A 27,541-nucleotide genomic window follows, 5' to 3' on the forward strand; every position below is an offset into this window, starting at 1 on the left:
AGGACATATCATGTTTGAGAGTGATCAGGGTAGAATCCTGAATTTTCATGTAAGCGTAGATAATCTTATATAAGTCATATAACCTCAACCTGCTTACTGATAATTATGCATGACATGGCCAAGAAGAGATGATCCCTTTCTGGGGACAACTAAACATGGTTTAGTAACTCCTGTGGACCAGGAGCTGGTGAGGGAAATAGAGTCAGGAATCTTTCTTATTGATTTTTTAGAAGGCCCTTCTCACACTCAATACCTTTTAACATTAAGTATTGAAGGTCCACTGAACACATTTACCTCAGCCCATTTTCAGGTAGCTTTTATGATAGAAAGGCACCATTGTTAGGCTGCAAAAGATCCATGAAGTCACAAACATTAAACAGATTTTTTTCAAGGATCATGGTGGCGTGGCTAGACTTAGCAGATCAGACTGGAACAGCAACACTATAGCATGAACAGGTGTTGGAAGTGGTAAGGCACTACTGATAGCCCAAAGAAGTGATCAGAGGTGTGATCTTATCAATTTGCCATGGAAAAACTGGTCAACTTTTGGCATGAGTCCCAAGTCTGGCATGCTTGGTAACCTCTGCATCTGAAAAAGAGTCCTTTGCTTTATGCCCAGTGTGTGATGGCAGAGTCATTGCTCTGGTTAGCAAAGTGATGGGTCCATGCAGCATTTGTGGCAGTCTGTCTGGTGCAGTCAGTCTCTATCGCATGCTTAATTCTCTTTGATCTTTTCAAACAATGGGTCCTTAATGGAAGTATCTACGGGAGTAACCCAGATAATTTGATCAGCTGAGATTTGTTTCTGGAATTTGTTGCCCCAGAGAGGAGTAACTTTAATATGGTCAGTTTATAGTTTTCCAAGTAGCAGACCAAATAGTTTATTGACTCTTGACAATAATAGTTCAGGAGTTAGTGGTGATATAATAAGGTTTATCAAGATAAGTACTAGCCACAGCTATGAGAATGGCTTTGGGTTCTTCCCACTAAGCCAAGCAATTTTTTAGGTTTTCAGTTATGCATACTGGTCTGAGATAGGACAGCTACAGCAGCTGGTAGTCACCCATTGGGTTTCAGCTCAACCAAACCATCAGGGAACCAGGCCCAGGCATGCAGTAGAACTTTGATGAACCAAGGACTCAAGCCAGTGGCTTCATTTTTGGTGGTGAAGTACAGGATAAAGTTTCCCTAAAAGGGTATGCTGCCATTTTTTAATGTGAGGCTGTGATGCTGCTAGGCAGGACCAGCTGTATTCTTGAATATACTATTTTATTTGACAAGTGACGCTTATCAGGTCCTTTCTGACCCAATATCAGGCTATAGAATCACAAAATGCATAAGAATGGCTTTCAGTTTTGACAAGGACTCAGTAATAAGCTAATAGCTTCTTTTCAAAAGGACTATACCTGGTAGTCATATCAAAATGATGACTCTAAAATCCCAAAAGATACCTCTGGGGGAGGGCTCCTTCCCATTACTGAACTCTCTAATTGGCAGAATCATTAATCACTGAGAGTTGTATCACAAAGTGGTCATTAGAATTGTGAGGCCACAAAGGTGGAGAGCAGGATTCAGCTTGCTGGACAATTTTTAACATAGCCTGTTAGTTTGGGCCCACCTTAAAAGATAACTATTTTGTAGGTTAGCTGATGTCAAAGAGCAAGTAGCATATTCAAGTGAGGCTATACCGTCTCCAATAGCCAAGAGTCTAATAAAGTGCTGGACTGTTTTTTCCATGACTGGCAGACAGATTTAGCATTGCAAATCTGGTCACAAAGTCTCAAGAAACTTCACTTACCTAGCAGGTTCCTGAATTTTGTGGGGGTTTATCAGCCATCTTTGTTGGTAGAAGTCTGATACTACAGGCAACACTGTTGAGACTGAGGCTTTTGACTTGACACCGACATTGCATCATTTATGTCAGGACAGCGTTGGGCATCAACAGGTAGAGAAACTTGTGTATAATCCTGACATAGACATTTGTTGCAAATGGCAGAGGAATTAGGAATCCTTGCAGTACTCTGCTAGCTCTCCTCTCCATGGGACTACTCTTGACTAGGGGAATCTCCCCTGGTACTTAAGAAATGAGTATGTATAAGCATGTAACCATCAATTCCTACTAGATTTTCAGATATAGAAGTAACAACAGCAGCATCTTGGATAGTCCCGCAGAACCTATCACACAAGGTCACATTACCTTAGCTTCCCTGCTGGGAATCTTGTTTAAACCCTGTTAATGGAATTTGCATGTCCCTCTCCTGTCACAGTTTCTGGTAGAATTGGTGACTTTGATGCCTGCAATGAAGAGTCATAAAGGTTTGAATCCTTCTCCTCCTCAAGGCTCCCTAGCCAACTCAGATGGTTGTGCATGGCCTTCAGTCCCTCTGGATGACAAAAAAACTAATAATCTTTCTTTGTAAAGCCAAGGTAGATGGGGAGGAAGAGATTAAGGGTGTAGAGAGAAAGACAATTTCTGAGACAACAAGCAAAAGCATTTGCTTTGTTTTTAAGCAGCACAGCAGTTGCCCAAGCAAACTTCCAGTGTTTTGGTCCACCTAAAATCCTATGTTGAAGGGCAACATCATCCCCAACATCATCTATTTCAGCTTTGGGATTCCTTCTTGACTCAGACCCAGCTGCACTGATTTTGGGCTGAGGCTTGGAGCTGTTACATCCTTTTGTTGATTTAGGCTTAACTCACATACTAGAGCCTTTTCAAAAAACCGAATCCACCTTATTTCTTGTTCCATTTTCATAAATCTGCATTACAGCTTGGTTTTAAAATAAATGATAGGGAAAGTTTCCAGGGTAGGGCTGATCATACTAACTTATTAAAATTCCTTTGGGTCAGTTTCTCATTCTTCAGTGATCTTCCACATTGTAAACCCAATCTGGGTCAGTAAGAGTCCCAGTGCTAGTCATTCCCTCACTAGGTTTTCCTGTGGGAATTAGTCTCAGGAAAATCTTCTGGAGAAGGCCAAGGCCTGTTACTGCAGTCTAAGTGTTTTCTCATATTGCAGTACTTCCTTTGTTGTTATTTTATGGTAATAGAATTGAAAGCTTGAAAGATTCCTGAAAACAATCACAGGAAACATGATGGTGGATAAAGTCTTTCACCCTGAGAAGATTGAGTGTACCTCTTTTTGTTTTGAATAGCAATTTTAATTGCCATAATAATTAAGAAATATTTAAATGAACATTTAAAATATCATAGAAAAGCTGAAAGAATTGTATAGTGGTATAGCCACATACCTACCACCTAGATTTTACTATATTTGATTTATTACCCTTCTTTCTAAATTTCTGTTCATTTACCAATACATCTTTTTTTGATGCATTTCAAAGTAAGCTGCAGAATTTAATACATTTCACACCTCTAAACACTTCAGGATACATATAATTGATGAGAGAATTCAATATTTTCATTTTTTTCTAAGGGACAGTGTTTACCTAGAGTGAAATGCCCACATAACAACTATGCAATTAGATGAATCTTGGGAAGTGCATATATTTGTATCACCCCAAATCCTATCAAGAAATAGAATGTTAGGAGATCTCTGGGTGGCGCAGCGGTTTGGCGCCTGCCTTTGGCCCAGGGCATGATCCTGGAGACCCGGGATCGAATCCCACGTCAGGCTCCCGGTGCATGGAGCCTGCTTCTCCCTCTGCCTGTGTTTCTGCCTCTCTCTCTCTCTCTCTCTCTCTCTGTGTGACTATCATAAATAAATAAAAATTAAACAAAAATAAATAAATAGAATGTTAGTCTCACCCCTGAAAGTAGACTCATGCCCTCTTGCATGGAATTGATTCCCATTCTTATCCTCCAGAGGAAACTGCTATAGCAATCTTTTAAACTGTAGGTTAGTTTTGTCTGTTTTAGAACTTCACGATTGTAATTACACAGGACATAGTATTTTGTGCAAGTTTTCTTAAGAAGAAATGGTTTTGAGATTTATCTACCCTGTGTTAATCAGTGATAGATTCTTTTTATTCATAATTAGTATTCTATTATGTGGATTTGCCAAAAAATGTTTACTCATTCTCCTATTGATGAATATTGTGCTATTTCCAATACTTAGCAATGAATAAAGCTGCTATTAATATCATTGGACATGTCATATTGTGTGTCCCATTTCAAAAATTTGTTATGCATGGCTTTGTGGAGCAAAACTGGCTGTAAGTTTCTTAACTGTTATGTCATTTAAGATTTGCTTTATCTTCTATATGTCTAATCATGTCCTAAAAGTATTTTCTTATTTGGTATTTTCCTCCCAATACACTGGACTTGTTGGTATTTTCCTCCCGATACACTGGACTTGTTGGGGTTTATTTACAGATTTAGTTTTCTTGACTTTTTTCAACAACATTAAAAATATATCTTCAGGGTTGGGTTTTTTTTTTTTTTCCATTATTCATTCCACCGTCATTCATGGGATACTGATAGACACTCTGCCAGGTTTTGGTGATATGTCAAATTAGATACAGTTTCTTATGTCAGAAACTTTTATTAGTACATGACACATGTACACCATACACAGACACACGATCATCCAGTGTGACAAGAGCACTGAGTAGGGTCTCTTGGAGGACAGTGGAGAAGGGAGCAAAAAAGATAGTGACAAGGTAAGGAGAAGCTTCTGGGAGAAGTTGGCTTTTGAGTAAATTCTTGAATCTAGAATTCAGAAAAATCATTTGTATAGCATCTTTATTTAATGATTGAGTAAACTCATACCTATAGAGGTTCCCTTCTTTGTCCAAGAAAGGGTTAGGTAGGAATTAAAAATCCATCTCCTGAGTTCTAATCTAGTGTTTTTCCTCCTGAAATGTGGTGTTTCAATACATTAGCATAAGCATTGATTGATAGCCTACTATGTGCTAGGCCTGGAGTCATGTTTTGGGAATTTAAAAAATGAATAAGCCCTAATTCTTGCCATCGATAATTCTCAATTAGTTGTGCTAATTCCACACACACAAAGACATGTACATACCTATATATCCCACCTTCTCAGCAATAGGAGCAAAATCCCATGTGAACACAGAGGATATGGTGTCTAAAGCCCTGTGGAGCTAACATGATTTTATAAAGTGTTTTTTTAATGTTTTATTTCAAATATGACCTTGAGGTCCCCCCTAGGCCTCAGCGCCTTCTACCTTCAGAAACATATTGGGTCACATCTTCTGAAGGAAAGGCCCTAAAAATCTCAAATTTCCTTTTTAGTTTATTGCTGGTACACTAAACTCTTTCCTATGATACACTATAAGCTCCTTGAAGACAGACATTTTGTATCTCTAAAGTCTAGTGCTGTTCCTAAAATACATTAGTGCTTAATAAACTTTGAATTATCAATGGTTATTTCAGTAAAGTGAAATCTGGTCAACATGGGGGTAGCTCTAGGCAAATATCTTCAGAGCAAGTGAGCAAGAGCACTCAGGAGATGTGCGGTCTGCCCTCCTGGGAGCATGTCATCTCAGCACAGGCAAGGAAAAGTGATATGTTGATGTTCACGTGGTGACATTTTTCCTGGAATACTTTTCCTGTAGCCCAAAAGCTTGTCTAAAGTCTTGGACTTCTCCACTCAAATGAGAGAAAGCACAAAAGCAGCCTTATTCCTTCTAACAGATACTCAATGTCTACTCACTTTTATTTTCTCATTTTACATACACATCTGTTTACATCTAGGACTGGTCTGCCTCCTATTTCCTTTATTTTAGAAATAATCCTAGTTCTCTTCGTCTTTATTCACTTTGAAAGCATAGTTCCCTCATTCCATTCCAGCGGACTCCAGAAAGTTTTTTCTGACTTTAACAGTGAAACATTAGGAGAAATCTCTTAATTCTCTTTTCCCCCATTAAAGCATCACTTATTTTAATAGGCTGCATTTTGACTGTAATATATAACAAAAGCCAGCAATGATGTATCTGAGTTAAAATATTGATTTGTTATCCAAGATGATTTATTTTTAATATCTTTAGAAGGTATATACCCAAAAGATTTTCCTAAAACATCAGTGAACCCAAATGATCTTATGTCTTATTGGTGTTCTTCTTATTTATTTCTGCTGTCCTTCTAATTATGAATCCTCTGTTATCTTGACAATATGTAACTTCTTCTAGTTCTCTTTTGTCCAAAATTCACATGGTAAGGTCATCTGTTTTGGCACCCAGGTCAGATACCCCTTAGGAAGAGTCTCACTGGTTTCTTAAAAAAAAAAAAAAAAAAATCACAGCTATATCTTTTGATATCTATGGCAATCATGCATTTGCTTCTATTTTGGATTATCTGTCTTATCTCCTGGACATCAAAGGCATCCTTCAGGGTAGACGTGCTATCTGTTTTACATCTGCCACTCTCCTTTAAATGTAAAATCCTAATCACAACTGGCAGGTATGTAGATTAAAATGATTTCTAGAACTTTCCTTCTGTACCCACAAGATCCTAAAATCTTAGTGGAATTTGAATGAGTTAATTTTCTTTTCATATTTTTTTCTTCATAGGAAAAAGAAGACCATTTTGAATCTGTTCAACTGAAATCCTCAAGATCCCCAAATATATGAAAAGACAGTGCTGTAGCCTTCAGATTAATGAATGAAGAAACCTGATCTCTAGTTTTACAGGACCAGAGTTTAAATCCTGTCCTCGTATCTGGCACGTTGGTGTTTTCACAGAGGAGGACCATGCCGCTGAAAAGGGAAGGAGATTGAAACGTTTGATTGCCTTATCACATGGTCAAGTATCTTGCCAAAAATAGGAAAGCAAATGGTTTGGGTCTCAACTGAAGATGAAGCTCAACTCAGGAAGAGATTTATCTGTAAATAGACATAACTGAAAACCAAGGTTAAGCCCACCAGTGCACTGCTGATGCATGCCATATAATTTAATGGGTAACTTTTATTCTTTATAACTTCCACATAAAAAGTGTGCTGAGGGCAGATGTGAACATATGCATTGTGATTCTATTTATGTCTTTTCTTTATAGTTTGGGGAAGATTTGAAAGTTTTTAAGGTATCATTTATTTCCCCATTATTTATTTTCCTGACACACCTTAAAACATCTTTTCTATTAAAAAATGGTGAACAAAAAAAGACAATAAATTTTTCATTTTTCCATAGGGTCTTTCTTGATTTCAGCAGCCTTAGTAAACAGTAACTTTTTAGGAAGAATAAATATGTAAACATGCGCTTGGGTTTTCTAAACTTCCATTCGCCTTTGAAATTGCATCCTTGTTGAAACTAGTAAGAAGGGCTTGACTGAAAGAGTTAAAGGGATACACTTTTCAAAAAAGGCAGAGAAACCTGACTTTCCATTAAACAAGCTGACTACGGTATTATAGATATCAAATGGCTCAAGACCAATTTTGTAATGCTTGCAGTCTAATTATGAATGAGTGAGAAAGCTTGTTTATCAAATCACATGCAAAATCATGAAGAAGAAAGTGGGATGGCTTGTAAGTACACATAACTGTGCAAAGGTATTGGGATAATTTCATGGTTCGCAGAAAATGGCAGTGGGACATTGGCCCTATATCAAGCATCAAAGTTATATGGTTATTTTTCTGCTAAGACATTGAGGCTTATGACTTCCATACAAGTTTTCTTTTTGAGTAAAGCAGGAATTCAATTTTGGGAAATTGCATACAATTATGTATTCATAATAAGAATGTGGTTGTATCGTACGTAGTTAGGAAGTAAGTGTTGTTCTTATTCAAAAGTGATCTAGGTAGTTGTGATATTTCCTCTGATGGATGGGTTACTAGTATTAGCACGACTTGAATATTATTTGTTGAAAGAAGATTGAATGAAGTCTGATCTGACTAATTTTGTGTAAACCTTTATTGTTCCAGAACTGGGAATGAGGGGAGTTTACTGACCATTGATGATCTAAGGTGCTCTGGTTTGTTTTTAATAAACAGTAATCTATGTAGATCTTAATCTAGATTTTTAAAAAAAGACTGGTGATTGCCTAAGAGGCAGGCCATAGGAGCAAGGTTTATTGAAAGTTTTGCCCCAACTCTTTCTATTAAGTATGACTTGCAACTTTTGATTCGGCAGGTAATGTCTTTATTTTTGTGGAAAATGGGAAAAAAATAAATAATTGCAGTTATTCATCTGGTGGGTAAAACACTGAACCATCCTGTTATTGTTAAATGAATGTCTGTTTTGTGTACATCTTTGCTGTGGGATTCATGAGTGTAGATGAGATTGCCATTATTTTATTGTTAGCTGTGAAATGTGGGGGGGGGGGGCTGTCAGCGTAAACCCTTTTCACATTTAGTTTCCTAAATCTTGTTTGTTAATAAGAAATTCTTACAAGAAGTTATTTTGGCATTGCTTACATTTATCCTGGCAACTGTGCTGATGAGCCTTTCCCCACCTTGATCAAAATTTAAGCAGAATGACAATACATTTGAGATGCACCTTTTCAGAGAAACCCTGGCCAAGGTGTACAGGCTGGCCAGAGTCAGGAGGCTCCACATAGTCACCTGCCACGTGTCTTCATCTTTGGCTATGCTTCACATGTATGTACCAAGCCATAGAGATAATTGGGATTTGCTCCCAGGTAGCTTCTTTCTTCTCCTGTCACTGGACTAAATCTCTGACATGTCAAAAATGCCTTAAATTTTAATGAACTCTCTGAAAATGCAGTTGGTATTGAAGAATTTATTTTATTTCTAATTTTAGATATAAAATAGATTTTTGTCAGCTTAGTCCCATCTTTGGAAAGGAGCTGCCTTTTCCCCTTTGGATCCCAGTTATTTGTCATTTTATTCCAAGCACTGAAGAAGTATGACAGAAAGAGTATCATGAAAATATGCAGACCAATCTTGACTATAAAATTCACTGTTATTTTATGTCTTGCCTTTGTAGAGCTCAGTGGAATGTTAAAAGGCATAAACAAATTAATCATGTTTCTGCGACTTTTAATAGATATTTGTTGTTTCTCGCCCCTCATAAATGGTAGAAGAAGTTCTAGATTATTTTTCTAAAAGGCACAGGTCTTAAAGCCTTAAATACTTCATTAAGTCCACTGTCACCTATAATGTCTCTCAGTGCTCTGTCAAAACGCATTTAAATTGGTTTTCCACTGGATGAGACCATGTCTTCGATGGATAAATTACATCATGCCATTTAACAATGTTGAGGAATTTGATATGTGTCCACTTGATTTAAAAGACTGAATTTTATTCTTGTTGACTTTTCCCCTTTTTGGTTACTAGTAAATCAAGTCCTTTCCAGGATTAAAATTGTTTCATAGTATTTTTGTGTAGACTTTTGTGATTATTTTCTTCCCAAGGAGAAAAGATGATTATGTGGAAGAAGTGCTTGGGTCCAGTCATTTACGAACAGGAGTCTCCAGGTTCCCAGGTGGTGGGTCATGATTCACTGTGATTCTTCAAGACCAACTGGGTCAACTGTCATTTGACATCTGTCAATAGAACTACTTCCTGTGGCTCATGGTCATTCTTAATGGAAGGCTGATGTGCAGATCATTTCTCTTTTGCTCATGGAAGTAAATTTCCTGGAAGTTGAGATGGGAAGATGATTTCACTGGCAAGTTTTCAGTCAGTGTATTCCTCACATTTATCTTTTTTACACAGAAGTTGTGTAGAGTAGGTCTTCCTCTTCAGAGAAATTAAAATATCCTCACACCTCTTTTATCATAACCATAGATGTTATCTCAAATTTACAGGACCAAGTCCTAAATAGAGGTTGCCCTAAAGAAAAGGTCCCAAGGGGAGTGAACTTAAAACTGAACACATCCAACACCTGATGCATTTATTGGATGCTAAAATGGATTTCACCTTCACATTAACTGGCCAGAGATGAACTCTTGCTGGATTTTATTTCTTTTAGTTAAACATTTTCAAGATGAGTTCATTTTAGACTCATAAATGAAGAAGTAAAACTTGAAGAGGAGGATGAATAATTGAAAATTGGTAACACTATTACAGTGGATACTGATATTAGCAGTACAGTTGATATTACTATTGCAGTTGTCTAGGTCAGAGACCAGCAAACTTTTGCTGTAAAGGATCAGATAGTAAATATTTCAGCCTTGCAGGACAGGTGGTCTCTGTGCAAATCTGTAGCATGAAAGCAGCCACAGATAATATGTAAACAAATGGACATGGCTGCATCCAATAAAACTTTGTATACACGGAAATTTGAGTGTCATTTAAATTTTACTTGTCATGACATATTCTTAATTCTTCTCTCAACTCTTTAAAAATGTAGAAACATTCTTTGCTAACAGGCTTTACAAAAACAGGTGCTGGACTCAGATTTGGCCTGTGAGCTATGGTTTGCTCACCACTGGTTTTAATCGCTGCCACCCACAAGCAGAACTCTGCCTACAGATCTGCTTACCACCTCAAAAGTTTCTCAGGCCTCTAGAGATATTCAGGAAGAAAATAAGCCATCACGCTCCTTTGATGATTTAATCACCTACACAAAGACAAAGCCAGATACTCTTCTGCATTCCTCTTGTAGTTTTGAGAATCAATTCTGTATATCGATTAGCAAATGACAAAACTAAAGGATGTGAATAGATTCAATTTCAACCAGCAACATTGGTTTAAATGTCTTTTCTCTTTGGGATTTATGTAACACTTTTTGCTAAGGTAACTGGATTTGGAAATAATATTCTATCTTATATACAGATGCATTTAAATACCATAGTAGCCCCAAGTGGGGGCTATTGATGTATAAGAATAGTTTCAGCATAGATTCCTGAGTCCCAGCCCTGGAGAGGGTCACCTGAACATTTCACATGCATCCAGGCAGCACACACCTCCATCCACGCATACTTACCAAATCCTATCTTAAGACCCACTGAGCTACAAAAGACAGGATTCCTTTAATGTTTGGTGGCTTGAGAAATGGACCTCTAATTCCTTTTTTTTTTAAGATTTTATTTATTCATGAGAGACAGACACACACAGAGGCAGAGACATAGGCAGAGGGAGAAGCAGGCTCCATTCAGGGAGCCTGATATGGGACTCGATCCCCACACTTCGGGATCATGACCTGAGCTGAAGGCAGATGCTCAACCGCTGAGTCACCCAGGCATCCCAGACCTCTAATTTGCTTGAATAAAATATCATAGTAAGGCTTTTAATTTGCTGAAAATTTCATCTTATTAATGAGTCTTAGAAGAAGAGCTCTGTCTAAAATAGCTTGTGGGTATTGATAGATTTGGTTTAGAGCAGGGCAATATTTCCTTTATCTTAGATGGCTGCTTTCAGATGACCATTGATTGGTCTAAATAAAAGAGTTAAAGCCAATGGGAATTGCATAAACCTAAACTTTTTGTCACAGAGCAGGAGTGAGAATTGCCTTATTTGTGGGTTTGGGCCTTTGTTATTAGAGCTATGGTGGTTATAACCCACACTGGTGTTCCGTCTTCCTGGCACCTCACTTTTCTTGGCGTCTTCATTCACACTTACAGTCTTTTGCTGAAGAGCTTTGGGGCCCAAAGCTATTATAGTGGATAAGTGAGGAAAGCAGGGGCTAGCCCAGGGAAGGTGGAGGTGAGGATGTACAGGTCCAGTCTGAATTACCTCCTTTCTCAGCTTCTCTGAATCTGTACTCTGTGTGGTCTGCAAACCAGGTTGCCCCACAGCTTGAAAATGGGACTTTTTTTATATTACCATGATGAATCTGAGTAGGTAAGAGAATATTAATATTTAAATGAGAGAGGATCCAGAGCATTTCAGAAACCGTAAACACTCAGAATACTAACAATCATCCCCCACAGCGTTAGTCTCTGATATGTTAAAAAGTAGGATAGATCATTCTGCCTAAGTTCCTAAAATTCAGGAAGTTTTTGCAAAGATGGATCCACTCAACCAGTTTTATATTTTGGAAGAATGAAATGTTCTTACCAGAATTTAAAAAAAATCAAAATCTATTTGTTCAAAGTGGCTTATGTAAAAATGATTTTATAATTGTTGTTTTCCATACATTACTCTGTTTTTCAAAAAAATCATTTCCAGGAATCACATGTTAGGTGATGCAATTTCAAATAGGAACCAAAGCTTATGACAAGGAAGGAGAAAATGACAAGAATTGTCAGTTATTGAGTTTCCAGTGTGTGGGCAGAGTGCGAAAAATACAGTGGCCCATAGATCAAAACCCAGCTCTCAAATATAGTGTTCTCAAGATTCACCCACAGCCTCATTGCCTTGTTTAAAAAGATTCACGATATGTTTGATTGTTTTACGCATCAGCTGTTGTCTCTGAACCACCCATCTGATACAGCCTTCCTCCAACTGTCACGTCCCATCAATGAATTGCATTTATTCTCCCTCCCATCAGCCTAGCCTCAGCCTTTATCTTGAGCAGAAGCCCGTTTGGGGAGCACTTACCTAGCACTCCTGCCAGTGTCCACCACAGCAGGATGCATTTCTCCCCACCCACTCCCCCATATCCAGGTTCTTCTTTGAGTATGAGTTCAGGGGCTGGTTTGCAATGTTGTTTTGAGCATCTGGTGACTTCTGGTTGGATTAGGTTATGTTGCTGATTCAAATGCGTTCAGAAGGAAGCAGAGCATTTCAAACATCTGACTCCTCACTTGATGTCCTTCAAGCCTATTCCTGTTGGCTGTGTGTACCTGCTCACAGTTTCTAGACATTTTAAAAATAGCATCAATACGTTCTGATGAACCAGGCCCTTCCATCCTCGTCTCCTCCTCCTTCCACTTAACTGTTTTCCTCAGTCACTTCTTCCATGATTCACATTATGCCTTTATGCTCCTTAAAGGCAAGCACTATGTTGCACCATCTCTCTCTCATGGCCTGAAGAGTGGCCCCCCAAAGGATATGTCTACATTCCAACCCCTGGAGCCTGGGAATGTCCTTTTCTTGGAAAAAGAGCCTTTGCAGATGTGATTAATTTATGGCTTTTGAGATAAGATTATCCTGGAATATCCAGGTGGGCTTAAGTCCAATGACAAGTATTATTATAAGAAGGAAGGACAGACACACAGAGGTTGACATGAAGATGGAACCACAGACTGGAGTGATGGGGCCAGAAGTTACAAGAGGCATGGGATGGATTCTCCTCTAGAACTTGTGGTGGAATACCATACTGCCAACACTTTGGTTTTGGACTTCTGGTCTCCAGAACTGTAAGAGAATAACTTCCTATTGCTTTAAGTGATCCCATTTATGGTAAGTTGGCAAATCAGCCACAGGAAATAAATATGTTCTCTATACATGGTACCTAGCACAGGACCTGGCAGGAAGATGTGTTCTTAGTAAATTTTCCTACATTGAGAAATGATTTGTGACTGGAAGGGTCTACAGTGGAAGATAGGAAAGTGTGATTATGAATAAGCTAGTTTTACTTTATCCATGCTTTCCCTGCTCACTCCTGTATTTAGCTTAGTAAAATATTCAAGTTTAGTGACAAGTCTGCATATCTGAGTATTGTTACTGGGACTTTGGAAATGCACCAGAACATACCACATCCTGCATTTTATTGCTCCATTTAGCTATCAGTGGTGAGAGTTATTTTCTAATGGATTGACAGCATGATTTCCCTGCCTCCTTCCTAGGAACTTACTGGTTAGTTTAGAATAGTTATATTAGAAGAGTTTCCTGTCTTTATGCTTTTGAAATGAGAGCTATCCAGCCTTTCCCAGCAGGCCACAGTGTCTGATCAGAGTGTAGAACCCTCTCCTTACTGCATCAGAGGCTTATTTGGCCAAATTCTGTGCTGTTGTACAGATGCGCCTTAAAGACATCCATGTGTGTATTGTCATGTGGCCACTGACACAGCCTGATAATAGCATCATCAGTCAACTTCTGTTCTTTGTGATCTGCGAAGTCCAGAACTCTCTAGCAGGGTATCAACTTGTGTTCAGAGTGTATGTAGGTGTACAGAGAAGCACAGTTAGACAGTTACTTCCAACGTTAAAAGTAGAAATAATCTTAAGTCAACATATTCAGACTTCTTGGAGTGATTAAAAAAGAATAAGCCATTATCCACCATGCTGGAAAACCTTGAAGGTTTTATTCTCAATATTTTTACATTAATACAGATGCTTTTTATTTTGTGCTGAGAAAAAACAATCTGTTACACATAATGTAACTTTAATATACAACATAGAAACTCATCCTAAATTAGTTACAACAAGGACCTACAAAAGACTTCATAGGAAAAAAAGTTACCTAATATTGCCACCAAATTTTATTTTAGACTGACCCTGTCAGACCCTGTCACCAATGCTCAGCTCTGTAAACAGTGGTTATTTCCATGTTCCGGGGAATCGTTAATAATGGGGCACTAAAATCAGCCTAAAAAGTTCTAGCACATCACTATATACTGTACAGTCCTCAAAAATAATTTATCGTACTGTTTCTAAAAAAGGTCCTAGGGTTCTTTTGCTCTGTTTCCATATTCTGGAGCTGCACGCGAGCACTTCTGTCTAACAGTCTAAAAACACGAGAACTGAACTGTAATTCACAATCACAGAGATGAGGTGGTGGAGTCGAGAACTTCCCGCCCATTGCACACCGTGGGGACATAGGTGCTTGCAGAAGCTGGAAAACAAAGCAGGTCAGAAAATTCAGTGTTAGTCAAGTGAGCCATAGGTAATGGAGAGGATAATCCTAGATGCTAGTTAAAATTAAATTCAAAATCCGTTTTCATTTAGTTTTGGAAAAAGCTAAGTGACTGAATGCTGTAGTAGGTCAACTTTCTAAATATGTTCTGCTCAAAATTAGTTTGTATCCTGGTGTGTACCTCCACTAATGACATACCTCTTGGAGAGAGAGTTTATAAGCGTAATCGTTGTTGAAAGGAGTCACTTGTGGATTTAAAATTAGCTTTAGTGAGCTATAAACTGGTTAAAATAGAATGTGCAAAATTGAAAGCTCACTGCAATTTTCTTAAAGATTGTTAAATTAATTATGGTTTTTAGTACCTCAATTACTTTCATTCTCTCTGGGCAGGGATGCTTCTTACGTAGTCTCACGAGTCATCTGTGAACTCCACTGCCTCACAGAATGGTTTGGTGCATTTTCATTGTTCAAGTGGATAACCTCTGTGAATATTCTAGGAAAGACTGGGGTGCTGAGAACTCAGTTTCTTAACAGTTCTTGGGAAGACATTCCAAAGGGAAGTGCTCTTGTTAATGACAATAGTGGCAACTATTGTCAGGGTGTTAGATGGGTATGTATTTTCATCCTTTTTATGGCATTTAGTTTTCCTAGATGCAATTCATATCCCTTATTACTTTAAAGGACTTGTTTTCATGAGAGATCTACATACAGCTTTGGCTTTTTACTAAAGAAGGACAAAAAAAAGAAGGAGCCCCCATTCTCCATGGGGTGTGCAACTCTGTAGCCCAGAGAATCAGAGATGGCCTTACATTTATTTCCTTTTGAGCTGTTTTTGTTGCATCCCTTGGCCTGCCCATGATTATATGCTTTGCCCAAAAGGAACTGATCCTCTTGGCTACTGACCACAGCCCAGGTCAAACTGACCAGTCAGCTGTCCCATTCTTTAAGTGCGTATCTCTTGGTTAATAATCATATAAGCTAATTTCCTGCTAAAGTGTTCATGCCTGATAGTGGAAATATTCTTGCCCAGTAAGATGGCATTTTTCATAAGGATTTTCTTTAAACATGAAGGAGAAACTCATTATTAACTTTGAGATTATGTGCTCAGTCACCATATAACCTGAAACCTTTCAGCAGGCTCACCAGTAGGGAAACTAGAACTTTTCAATTTTGCATTGATTACTTGGATAGGTAGGTAAGAAAAGCCATGAAGACAAGTCTGTGTGATTGTCTGAGGTTACAGCAGAGTCCTGTGACATGCTAACTCTTGGAGATATTTTTCCTTTGATCATTTTTAGGATCAGGTTCAATTTTCTTTATAATATGATCCCACTAAAAGGTACAGCTTTGGGAGAAAACATGGCATAATCTACATTTCTACAGTGAAGACATTTGAACACAGCGTGGGCCAGATAAATACTGGATGGAAAAGGATAGTGATAATAATTTCAAATGTGAGGGTGTTACCTTATTCTTTGTCAAGTTTTTTCATACTTTATGTAACTGTAGGTTCATAAAAACTAAGTAGGGAAAGAGAAAGAACAAGGTGAGGTGAAGTTCAACTACAGTTCAGTGGAAATGTAGGAGCATGCCAGGCTCTTCAGTATGTGCTCTTCCTGTATATTCTGTTTCCAAATAGTAACTTGACATCCCCAGGTGGACGTTTAATAGGCATCTTAAAATCCAGTGGCCAAAGAGTAACTCTTGATCCCCTAACCTGTCCCCATCTAGACTTCTTTTCTTCAATGAATGGTTTCACGATCAAGCCAGTGACCCAAGCCAGAAGTCTTAACAGTTATGCATCGTTTCCTTTTTTGTCTCTACTGTCCTGTCAATCCAATCAGGTGGCCAAATCAACTCAATATCCACATCCACCTACTCATCTCTGCATCCACCACCTTGGACCAAGCCACCATTATCTGGCTATTGGCTACCAGGATGGTTGTACTGCTAATGTCTCTATTTCCATGCTTGCTCCCTGCCACACATTCTCCATGCAGCAGTGACAGTACATTTAAATGTCAGTCACCTCCATGTGCTCCTGGAATGGCCTCCTTTTGTAATCTCCTTCCTCCAGATCATACATCCCCAGGTGATTCAAACCATGCCTATCTGCATTCATTTCATTCTGTGGTTTCTTTTCCCCACCTTTTTTCACACTTGTCCTCAAACACAGCACATCACAGCAATGGCGGGCCTTAGTCATTGCCTCTGCCAGGAGTGTTCTTCTCTCTCTTGATCACATGTCTAGCTTCTTCGTGTCATCTACATCTGAAATACCACCTCCTGAAAAAGGCTATCATCAGGCCACCTCACTTAAATAGCCAACCAGTTAGTCTCTGTTGCATTACCTAATTTCAAAACTGATTTTTTTCTTGCCTATTATTTATTATCTCTTTGTTAGCGTCTTATGCCTTATAATACTCTTGACTAGAAAATATGCAGGGGCTCTGTCATGCCCCTATCCTAATTCCTGGTCATGGAATAGATTCTCTATAAATATTTTCTGAATGACTCTACAAATGGTTGCATTTCACAGAACAGGAGAACAAATGGAAATTTCAAGAAGGAAATAATCTTTTAACCTGAAGAAATGACCAGGAAATATGAAACATATGGGCAGCCTTGTTTTGGGACAGGTAGGCCTTTTTGCTTCTCAGGCCACATTGTGACAATGAGCATTAAGTACCCCTATAGAGAGAACTGGCTTGGACTGTAAACATCTCATGGCAGGCATGGTGCCTTTGATATTCTTACTAATCTCTTCATCTTTTCCAGGATCAAGTTTTATTATTTCTGTGCAGATTTTTCATTTTCAGAGCTGGAAGAGGAATGATAGGTCATGGGGGTAAGTCTAGGAGAACCAGGGACTGGTATGCTTATGCCCCTTTGTGTCTATCTTGGATCAGTCTACTACTTTCTGCTGGCACTTTTTTTTTTTTTTACATTTTTTAAATTTAAATTCGATTTGCCAACATATAGTGTAAAACCCACTGCTCATCCCACCAAGTGCCCTCCTCATCGCCTGTCATCCCGTTACCTCATCTCCCCACCCACCTCCACTTCCACAACCCTTTGTTTGTTTGCCAGAGTTAGGAGTCTCTCGTGGTTTGTCTCCTTCTCTAATTTTCCCACTCAGTTCCCATCCTTTCCTGTATAATCCCTTTCATTATTTCTTATATTCCATGTATGGGTGAAAACATATGATGATTGTCCAACTGACTTATTTCACTCAGCATAACACCCTCTAGTTCCATCCATGTCAAAGCAAATGGTGGGTATTTGTCTCTTTGACAGATGAATGGATAAAAAATATGTGTAGATATACACAATGGAATATTACTCAGCCATCTGCTGGCACTTTTAAAGATTTTATCAGAAACCCGCTGTGATATTCCCCATACTTTTTTGGAACTTGATATAATGCTGTTCCTAAGTGTGATCTGAAGATTTTCTTGCTCACTGCATGCTAATTTCTTAAAAAAAAAAAAAAAATATATATATGTGTGTGTGTGTGTGTGTGTGTGTGTGTGTGTGTGTGTGTTGACTAGTTGGCTGCATGGAAAATCCTAAGTTAATAGTTTCAAATAATATTCCTGTGTACCCCCGCCCCTCGCCCATAGATACCATTATGGTAATTTGCAGAATAACTATGATTCACATACCTGCTTCATAAGGGCATGGAAGGGAATGCCCTACCTCAGCAGATCTGAATTCTTTGAGAGGAAGATAATACAAATTCAAGATTTTCTTACCAGGAATAATAACAGCAAAACCTCTTCCACCAAGACTCTTGCTGTAGTTATTTCTACTCTAACTACTTTTAAGTGTATTGAAGGGGAACGTTACTTGTATTTTTCCTGCTTCTCTTTTACTGTTTCATCTGTAGCTCTTGTTGGTGCATTTTATTTTATTATGTAAAAAATATCCTCATTTTTGTACGTGCTGCTGAATATAGTAGAGGAAATTACTGTTTTATGAGTTTACTATCTCAATTACTTTGCCTTTCATAAATATTTTACATATGCCTCCGTCTTAGCCCATCTGTTATTCCCCAAGGTAGGAAAATCTGTGGAAGAGCAAAGTACTATCATTTTCATGTGTGTGTTTGTGATGAGCTTTAGCTATTATTCTAATGAAATTCTCATGAGGTTTTTAATGGTATAAGTTTAGCCCATTTTCTTAAGTGCTGTTAAGCAGATTTCTATAATCATACTTTCTGTCAGAAATAAGAGGCATGCAGGCTTATTTTTGGCTTTGCCAGGAGGTGGGGTGGGGGTGAGGGGGTGAGCAGCAGCTGCTAGTAAGGTGGTGCAATTCCAAGTGAAGACTGAAGATAGTGGAAAAAGACCTAATAAGTTCCACCATTGATCACAGAAGGGCGATTCACACCCACCAAAAGGCAGATTTTACGTCACAGGCTAGTGAGGCATTAGAAATCAATGCAGCCACATGGCAGCTTTGTCTCATGCTCTGCAATCCATTCCTCTTCCACCCGTAATGCACAGGCTTGCCAGGCATTGGAGAAAATGACCCCATTTTTTCAGGTACCAGGGCCCTCAATCAATGCTAAACATACTTATTTAATAGATTCTTAACAGATGCCATGTCCACTAGTCAATTTAGTGGCTGAGACTTGGTTGCTGAGAACCAGTGTGTTACTATAACTGTATAATATAGCAGACTTCGGGAAAAAAATAAAACAAACATTTAAACAGAACAGATATTCCACTTTGTTCCCGTCTGTTATGTTTCCTTGCCCCTGGTAACCCCAAATAATTTTTCCCGGCATGTCTGCTAGTTTAGAAATGTTAATGCTATGGTCGTGGAATTCAGTTTCTACCAGCTGTTTGGTACTTTGTCCTCCTGCTTTGTTACTGAACCTGTTTTTTCACTCATCACCTTAATTTTATTTGCACTGGGGCCCCTAGGTCCCACTCCAGATGTTCATCTGCTGACTAATACAAGTTGCCCAGGCAGATAATGACATTACTAGCCACCATTTGGTAGCCTTGCTGTGTCAGATTTCACAGTGGAAGACAGGATCAGTTATTATGAAATGAGGCTAGGTTCTCAGGGAAATGGTTTTAAATTGTTAGCCGTAGATTTAAGAGGAAATCGTATTCATTATGATGTGGGATAAAAATCTACAGACCCAAGATTTAATTTCCAGATGGAGAGTTAGAGCTTATGAATGCAAAGCCTCCTTCATTCAGAGATTTCTTGCGAGTCAAGATTCATGGAAAGAGAAAATATGGCATGTACTTTTTTTTATAACCCAGAATATAACTTAAGTACCTCATCAACAGAAATTCCACTTCTTCAACTAAACACACCAGCCCATTGTTGCCATGATACGCTATCATGCTTTCTTTTCTTTAAAAAAAAAAATTATTTGGTAGGCTCCACACCCAACAGGGGGCTCGAACTCATGACCCTAAGATCAAGGGTCACATGCTCTAACCGACTGAGCCAGCCAGGTGCCCCTGTCATGCTTTCTTTCCAGTCATGTTCTGTATTCTCTCTACCCTCAAGATGTATGAAAGTGGGTATGCAATAAATAATTTGAAAACAGAAGGACTTAATTTTTGTACTATTCTATTTTGCATTCTTTTTGCTTCTTCTTACTTGACCAACGTCTCTGGTTTGTCCTCTTTTTTATCCAAATGTGTTTTCATGCAAGAGTCAGAAGCTCATTCACCCTGAGGCTCAAACAGCTATTAAGAGCTGTATGTACTACTATGTCTGGGGATCAGTCAGGCCACAGGTATTAAACTCTAATAAAATAATGTCAGGCATTAGTCCTCTTTTCTAGTGTGGCCAATCTTGTCCACTTGACTTTCAAATTCCATACATCATCTGAACACTTTACCAGCTTCCATCGCTACCACCCCAATGTAAACTACTGATATCTAGACTAAGCTATAGCTTCCCAAATTATGTCTTTGCCTGCTCCCTATCTTCTATCTTGCCCACACAGCCAAAGTGAAGGCGATGCTTTTAAAGCCAGGTCATTCCACACACTTTGAGCATTTTCCCCAGTTCTTTCAGTAAAAAAGTAAAAGTCCTGACAGGAATTTCCAAGGCCCTACATATTCTGTTCCCTCTCTGTCCTCATCTCCTCTTACTTTCATCCTTAAGCATTTCCTTCTCAACCTTTCTGCTCTCCTTCCAGCTATGGACCTTTGCTCTTCCCTTTTTCTGGAATGTCTTTTTCCCAGATACAGACAGGGCTCCCTTGTTCTTTGTCCTTCATGCTTCTGGTCAAATGGCATCTTATCAGAGAGGCTTTCCTTGGCCACTGTATAAAAAACAGGAACCCCGTGTCCCCAGGATGCCATATCTGTCCTTACCTCGTATTATTTTCTCTACATCACTTATTAACATCTGATTTATTATGTATTCTTGGTTTGGCTGTTTTATTCATTACTACCTCCCCAGTGCCTAGAACTGAGCCCCACCCAAAAGCTTCTTGAATGAACGAGTAAATTTTCCTTCAAATTGATCACAATTACCTACCATGGGATGCCTCTCCCAAAGCTTCTGACATTACTCCAGGTAGGGAAGACATTAAAAAATAATTTCCATATGAGTAGGCATTTTCCTGTGTCTAGGGACACAGATATCTCCATTAATGGACGTCCTCCAGTGAATTTCACTTAAACAAAAGGAAAAGGAACTTGGAAGGAGCAATAGTATAGAATAAATTGATGTTAGACTCTTTCCTTGCCTTAAGAAATTGATCATCTGAAGTCAGTGCATGGGCAGTATTTGATTATATACATATTTCCTTTAGTTAACATATCTACATGGTTGTGAGCATTGTACCATGTTCCTAAAAGCATTAATAAATTTGGGGTTATATGGAAATCATATGACCTTTGGCATCTCTCATATAATCTTAAACTCTCTGGTTGAGGATTTGTCTTTGAGGTACCGAGTTCACATTTTATTCATTGATATAGGACAGAAAGAAACTTTAAGAAAATAATGCTTTAAAAAACAAAGAAAGCAATGCTTACTTTTAAACAACTATTTAAATGGGAGAAATTTTATCGTTGACACAAACATTCAGCCAGTCACCATTAGCAATATTGTTTTGTCTTCACTAAACCTCATTTTCTGAGCAGCTTAATGGGTAGCCCTTCTGGAATACCACCCCTTCTCTGTGTGCAGCCCAGGTGTAGGGTTGCTGGGGTCTCAGATGGACACGATTTATGCCACTGAACTCCCTGGAATGGACTTTTGAGAGGAATACAAGTTTGTACTCATGCTGGCAGAACAAGTTGATGTCATGTACGGCCCTGAAGAGAAGGCATCTAATTTTAAAAAGCAGTCACTGAATTTGCAGATGCTAAAATTCTCGCTGTCAGAATAATCTCTGAGATGCATTTTGTAACTGAGTTGAGGCAGAAAACCCAGAGAGGCCAGGAGAGCTATATAGCCGCTTTTGAGAGTTTTATCTGTGACTTCACTTATCAAATTCCTCAAAGTGTCTAACAGAGAAGGCTCTGGCTTTCCCATCTAGAAATATACTTATTAGAATAAATGATCCTTAGCATCCAGTCCACCTCGAGTCCCTTTGGTCACTACTATTAAAGAACACAGGCTATATTTGCTTGGGGAAAACCGAGTGAAATATTAGAGGTAAAGAGAAAATGATTTAAGGGTTGCAGAAAGGCAGTTGTGGGGCAAATAAAAAGGAAATGTTACATAGAAGGAAGGAGGTGTGGACATCAGCTCCCTGGTACCTGTACCTGTGAGGACGAGGGCCTCTCTCTTCTCCCACCCTCAAGGAGGAAGGGGTGAAAGAGGGTGGAATGAGGTCATCAGGCATCCTGTGATTTTCCAAAGGGAAAATGGATTGACATCTATCCGATGTGGATGCACTATGTATATATATTCTGCTTGGAAGCAGCAGATGGCTTAGCTTGCTGAATACTCTAGGCTCCTCGTGGATTGGCCAGCCAGGATTTATGTTTATAATATACTTATGCCTGTGGCAGGAAGACCATCAATTCACTCTGTGTTGCCAAATAACTTGCTAATGCGCCTGGCCGCTCTAGTACATAGTGTCATTATGGGACTCCCTCAACTGTAAAGTGCAGGCATATTATGCTGATTTTCTGGACTTGTGTTGTCGAGAAGAAACTTAAGCATTAATGTGCCTTTTTTTCTTTTATAGAGTGATATTTAGACTCGAGCAATGGCTTGCCTCCTTTTAACTGGGGCATCTTCAAAGGCATGGCCATTGATAAATGCAAGGTCTGGTCCTCATATGCTTGCTTTCTGTTGCTGTAGTTCTGAGGAAAATTATGGTGTGACTCTGAAAGACTGTCCACTTGATCTTTTTATACTATTGCTCCTTATAATGTGAAAATGCTTTGTCATAAAGAATAATTCTATTAATGAAGCTGTTTGCACTTTACCACCTAGATAAGTGACTTTCTGAATAAGGTTTCAGCAGAAGAAATCAATCTCCATATGCCTGCAGCTCCTCCGGGACCCAAATCTGAGCATCATTAGTTAGCAGAAGCCTCTTGACTGTTCTTAATGATAATGACATACATACATCTGAATGATCACCATGAGCAAGAGAAACACACATCCCCACAGGACCAAGTCTGGATACATAATGGCTCTGAAGACTATTGGGCACACTCCATTTCTCACCTCTCTCCCCCCCACTCTGTGCTGATACAAACTCATATTAATGTCAACAACATTCTGACCTGCATGGGTCCCCTAGGGTTTTATGCTGCATAACCTCACGTGTACATCCAGTTTGTCTCTTCCAAGATTATGCAGTTCTACTTACACTTGCAGTGTATGCTCTTGATAGCCTGTCTTTGGGAATTAGCTCTGGGAAGCCCTTTGGCTTCTAAAGATGAACAAAATAAAGAATGGCCTCTTCCTTTTCATTCAAATACAAAGAACATTTGCTTATGAGTGTGAGTGTAGGAGCAGTGTTAACTAGCATGAGTTTAGGATTTTAGGGTCTTTGAGTTAACTGCTATGAGAAGGAGTATTCCTAGTTTTAGTAAATGTCTTCTGAGTGGACAGGTACTTCTATGCTAGAAATGCCTTCTCTAGAGGGTTCCAGAGAGATCTGGAGAAATAGTAGCTGCAGGGGGATGTGGCTGTCAGCATCATGAGGCAGATGTTGGGAACTCAGAACACCTCTTCCCAGTGCCTGCTACCTCCATAAGGGTCCTTTCAGAGGCTCTTCTCGCTCTGCACTGATAATAGCAGATGAAGCAGGCAGCAGGGTTTAGGCTGAGGTTTTCAAAATATTTTCCTTGGTCCATTTTCATTGAACCAGCTGGAGTATCTGTTACAAACAGATTGCTTTGGACCCAGACCATATGACTCAGCATATCTGTGGGTGGGGCCTGGGAACTCCATTTCAAAGAGTGTTTTTTGTTTTTTTGGGATTTATTTATTTATTTATTTATTTATTTATTTTTGGTACACAAATATTGGTAGCTGTTGGCCTATGGATGTATTTAATAGAGAAAAGTTAGTTTCCTTTATTTTTATTATTTTGACTCCTATTGTGTATAGCTAATCAGATACAACTAAAATTCTTCTCTTTGACACCTAGCAGTATATAAACATTTTGCAAATGGTGAGTTTTCCAAGATGTCTCTAACTATGTCCTTTCTTCCATGCCTGCTTCTAAGTTTAGTCATGCTTTTCCATCTTTTTGGAACAACTGCTCAGCTTTTAAGATCCACTATTAGATCCACTATTAGATTAAAAAGTATTACTTTTTCTGCTATCAACCACCCTAGCTGCCATCAGGTGGCTCCCCTAGGCTCCTAAGTGATGTGATATTTCTGGTACTTTGTCTGAGAATTAAGTGGGAATTGATCTGGTTGTACCTTCCAGCTTGGGTAACTTCTTGGCATTACATAGGATTGTGTGTGTCCAGTCTTTGTGATATCTGATAAAACTACGGTACTGGATTAAGGATTTGGTGAATGTGGCATAATAAAAATAGCCACAAATTATTTCAGAGGTGTGTGGGGGGGGTGGTCTATGTCCCGTTCCTTAAATCTGGACAGGCTTTGTCATCCTCTCTGTAATTCTACATGGCAAGGCATCCTGCCAATCTGCCAAGTCTAAGAGTGTAGCCACTGTGGGCCTCCAGATCAGCTCAGTCTCAGCTGAAACCACAGAAGAACCCAGTCCAGGCCTGACAGAGCAGATAAACTGCTCAGACAAGCCTTGCCTGAATTCCTGATCCACCAAATCATGAGATGATAGAAGGGTTACTGTGTTTTTAATTTTATTTTTTGAAGGGTTATTGTTTTTGAAGTCATGAAATTTGGGGAAGTTTGTTATGCGGGAATAGCTAACTAGATGTATGTGTGTGTTGAGGGGGTAACCCTCTTGCTATACTAACTTATTTACATCAGCATATGGAATTGTTATATTTATATCTAGAAGGAGTAAATTAGAAAACCAGCAGCAATACTGCTAACAGTAACTAAATACAATAAAATGCTGCATAATACTTACCGGAACATAAATTATGTACCAACTAAGTAAAACATGTTTTTCCTAATGAACTCAGAACAATTTAAGGATATTTCTTGATGTATAAAACAGTGTATTTCCTGGTATTTAGGAGGGAGATGAATGTAAATTGAGCTAAGTATATAATGGAGGGAACAGGCACTGAGAAATTAAACTAATTGCTTAGATTTTTGCCATAGTGGGTTAATAACATGTTCATACATAAAGTAGCTCCCATAGACCAGTGTCTTTCAAACTTCTTTGACTATAATTCACAGTAATAAACATTTTACCTGGAGCTTGTATATATACATAACCTCTGAAGCAAACTTCATGAAATACTACCTACCCTTATTACATACTGAAATATATTGGCCAAGCATACTACATAAATTTCATGACCCATTAATGGGTTACTCCCTACAGTATGGACAATACTGGTCTAGACACTGAATTTCATGGGACCAGGGCATCTGTCCTTTTCACCACTGTGTCTGTCCACAGGTGCTTAGAAATTTCTGTCGTATAGAGGGTACTCAAGCTTTAATGAACAAATGAATTTCATTACTGTAGTTCCAATTTATTAAAAATGGGTGGGATATTAATCACAAGTCAGGAAAGCCAGTGTGGATTCTTGAATCATTGTGTATCTTTGAGAACTACCTTCTATATTTTCTCATATGTGAAATGGAAATTGTAATGTCTAGTACTCATGGGATAAAATGAACCCACAAGTAAAACTTTTTTGAATAAAAGATAAAGAATTACAAATAAGGGATTAATGTATTTGTTACTTATGCACTTTGAAATGCCTAAAGGTGTTACATGAGTACTTCACCTTCTTATTTTAATACCACTTCGGTAATATAAATGAGAAAAACTATTTTTAAAATGAGGTATTTTTAAAGAAAAAATTTACCTAAAATTTAATTGAGTAAGAAGTATTTCAGAAAATAGTTCTGAAAGGTTGGGCTGGGTAGATGCTGACTTTGGAGTATTAACCGGATAGCTAGCAGATTAGCATTCTGAGTGAAAGCTTAAGCATTCCTATTGTGGTCAAAATAGATCATTTTTGTGTGAATGGGTATTTCTGGAATTCTAAAGAGACACTTGGTTGGATCAAGTGCCCTCATCATTCCTCCATTAATTCCTAATATATATATTAGAAATATTCCTTATATATATATTATATATATTAGAAAATGCTGCCATTTCAAAATTACTGAGGCTTGCATGTATCAATGTCTGTGGAAGATTTAGGGACTTGGTTAAATTGTTTGAATAACAACCAGGAACTCTGAGCCCTGACAAGACTTTTGCTGAGACGTAAATCTTGCTGCACAGCCTAGGGTAACTTTCCTATTGTTCTCCCTGTAAAGCCTACCCTGTACTGAAAACTGGCTGGGAATGTCCCCAGCTTGCATTATGAGTGAAGTGGCACCATACAGTAGTTTGATGCACTGCCTTGGAAATCAGAGACGCTGACTCTGAATTCTGGTTCTGACCCTTTGAATTTGTGGGATACTCATCTCTTGATGTCAGGGAATTGTACGAGTTAAATAAGATACAGCACATGTGCACACATGTGTAATCCTTAGCACAATGCCCCACAGATAAAAAAAAAAAATAGTGATAGTTCCTGTCTGCTGTTCTTATCTTTTTTGTTCTTACTTGTTATTGCCAGTTCTTTCTTGTCTGGACTACTTAGAGTTGGGCTCTAGAAAAGAAATTTGTTTGCTCAGGAAATAAAGAGATTTGTTTGCTCAAGAAATAAGCAAACAGAGTCCAGGGAAAATTATTTCATAAGATTTGCCATGTCCTGGGACTCCACCATTGGAACACTTGGCAGTTGAGGCTGGAAAGCGGGTGACATCCCTATCTCCAGGGAGGAGTGGTAAATAAGGTGTATCCTTGAGCACCTGCTTTCAGCCCTCAGCCTTGCCTTTGTTTGCTGGGGGAAGGGCAGTCCTGTTACATTTCATACTCTGTTGCAGAAACTGGGGCACTAATGTGATTGCTCACTCTATGATGCTGAGCTATTTTGAAGCATCCTTTCTGATTAGACTTGAGGCAAAATGGTGAAGTAGTCATTTGTCTCTGTCACTCCAGGCACCCCTGCCCCCCTCCCCTGGCTTTGCTCCTCCTCCCCCCTCATCCCTTTGTCAGTGATTTTCTCCTGCTTCATACCACAGAGAGGCTGAAAATGGCTTCAGAGGTTGTCCCCTTTAAGGACATTGTACCTAAGCATTAAGAGTGATTGGCTGAGGGTCGCCTTTCAGACATTTGCGGGCCGGTGGGAGAGACAGCTGCGGACTGGAGGGGTTACTCTGCTGTCTTGTACTTGACAACTGCTTCTCAACTGGCTCGCAGCTGAGAAGCATCGTGTCCCTGAAGTAGGAGGAAGACATACTCCAGCATTTTTCAAGGAGTGTTCCATGGGATAGTAGCTGGTTTA

General features: G+C 38.9%; 2 protein-coding genes across 6 annotated transcripts in view; one reads left to right on the forward strand and one right to left on the reverse strand.

The window, feature by feature from the left end:
• ELAPOR2 (endosome-lysosome associated apoptosis and autophagy regulator family member 2) overlaps window positions 1-10,163 on the forward strand; it is a 171,613-nt gene extending 161,450 nt beyond the window's left edge. For all 3 annotated transcript variants that reach the window (XM_077857148.1, XM_077857149.1, XM_077857147.1), the window contains one exon: window positions 6,496-10,163. In XM_077857148.1, coding sequence (XP_077713274.1) covers window positions 6,496-6,555 — 60 coding nt within the window. In that variant the 3' untranslated portion in view covers window positions 6,556-10,163. The remainder of the gene's footprint in view (window positions 1-6,495) is intronic.
• Window positions 1-27,541, reverse strand: part of GRM3 (glutamate metabotropic receptor 3) — a 231,188-nt gene that overhangs the window by 7,358 nt on the left and 196,289 nt on the right. For 2 of the 3 annotated variants that reach the window (XM_077857150.1, XM_077857152.1), the window contains one exon: window positions 13,993-14,544. The exons of the other annotated variant lie outside the window; for it this stretch is intronic. In XM_077857150.1, the coding sequence (XP_077713276.1) occupies window positions 14,471-14,544 (74 nt within the window). In that variant the 3' untranslated portion in view covers window positions 13,993-14,470. Of the gene's footprint in view, window positions 1-13,992; window positions 14,545-27,541 lie in introns of those variants that run through there. 3 annotated transcript variants of the gene reach the window in all.

This window comes from Canis aureus, chromosome 18 (genome assembly GCF_053574225.1).
Source record: "Canis aureus isolate CA01 chromosome 18, VMU_Caureus_v.1.0, whole genome shotgun sequence".
Classification (NCBI taxonomy): domain Eukaryota; kingdom Metazoa; phylum Chordata; class Mammalia; order Carnivora; family Canidae; genus Canis; species Canis aureus.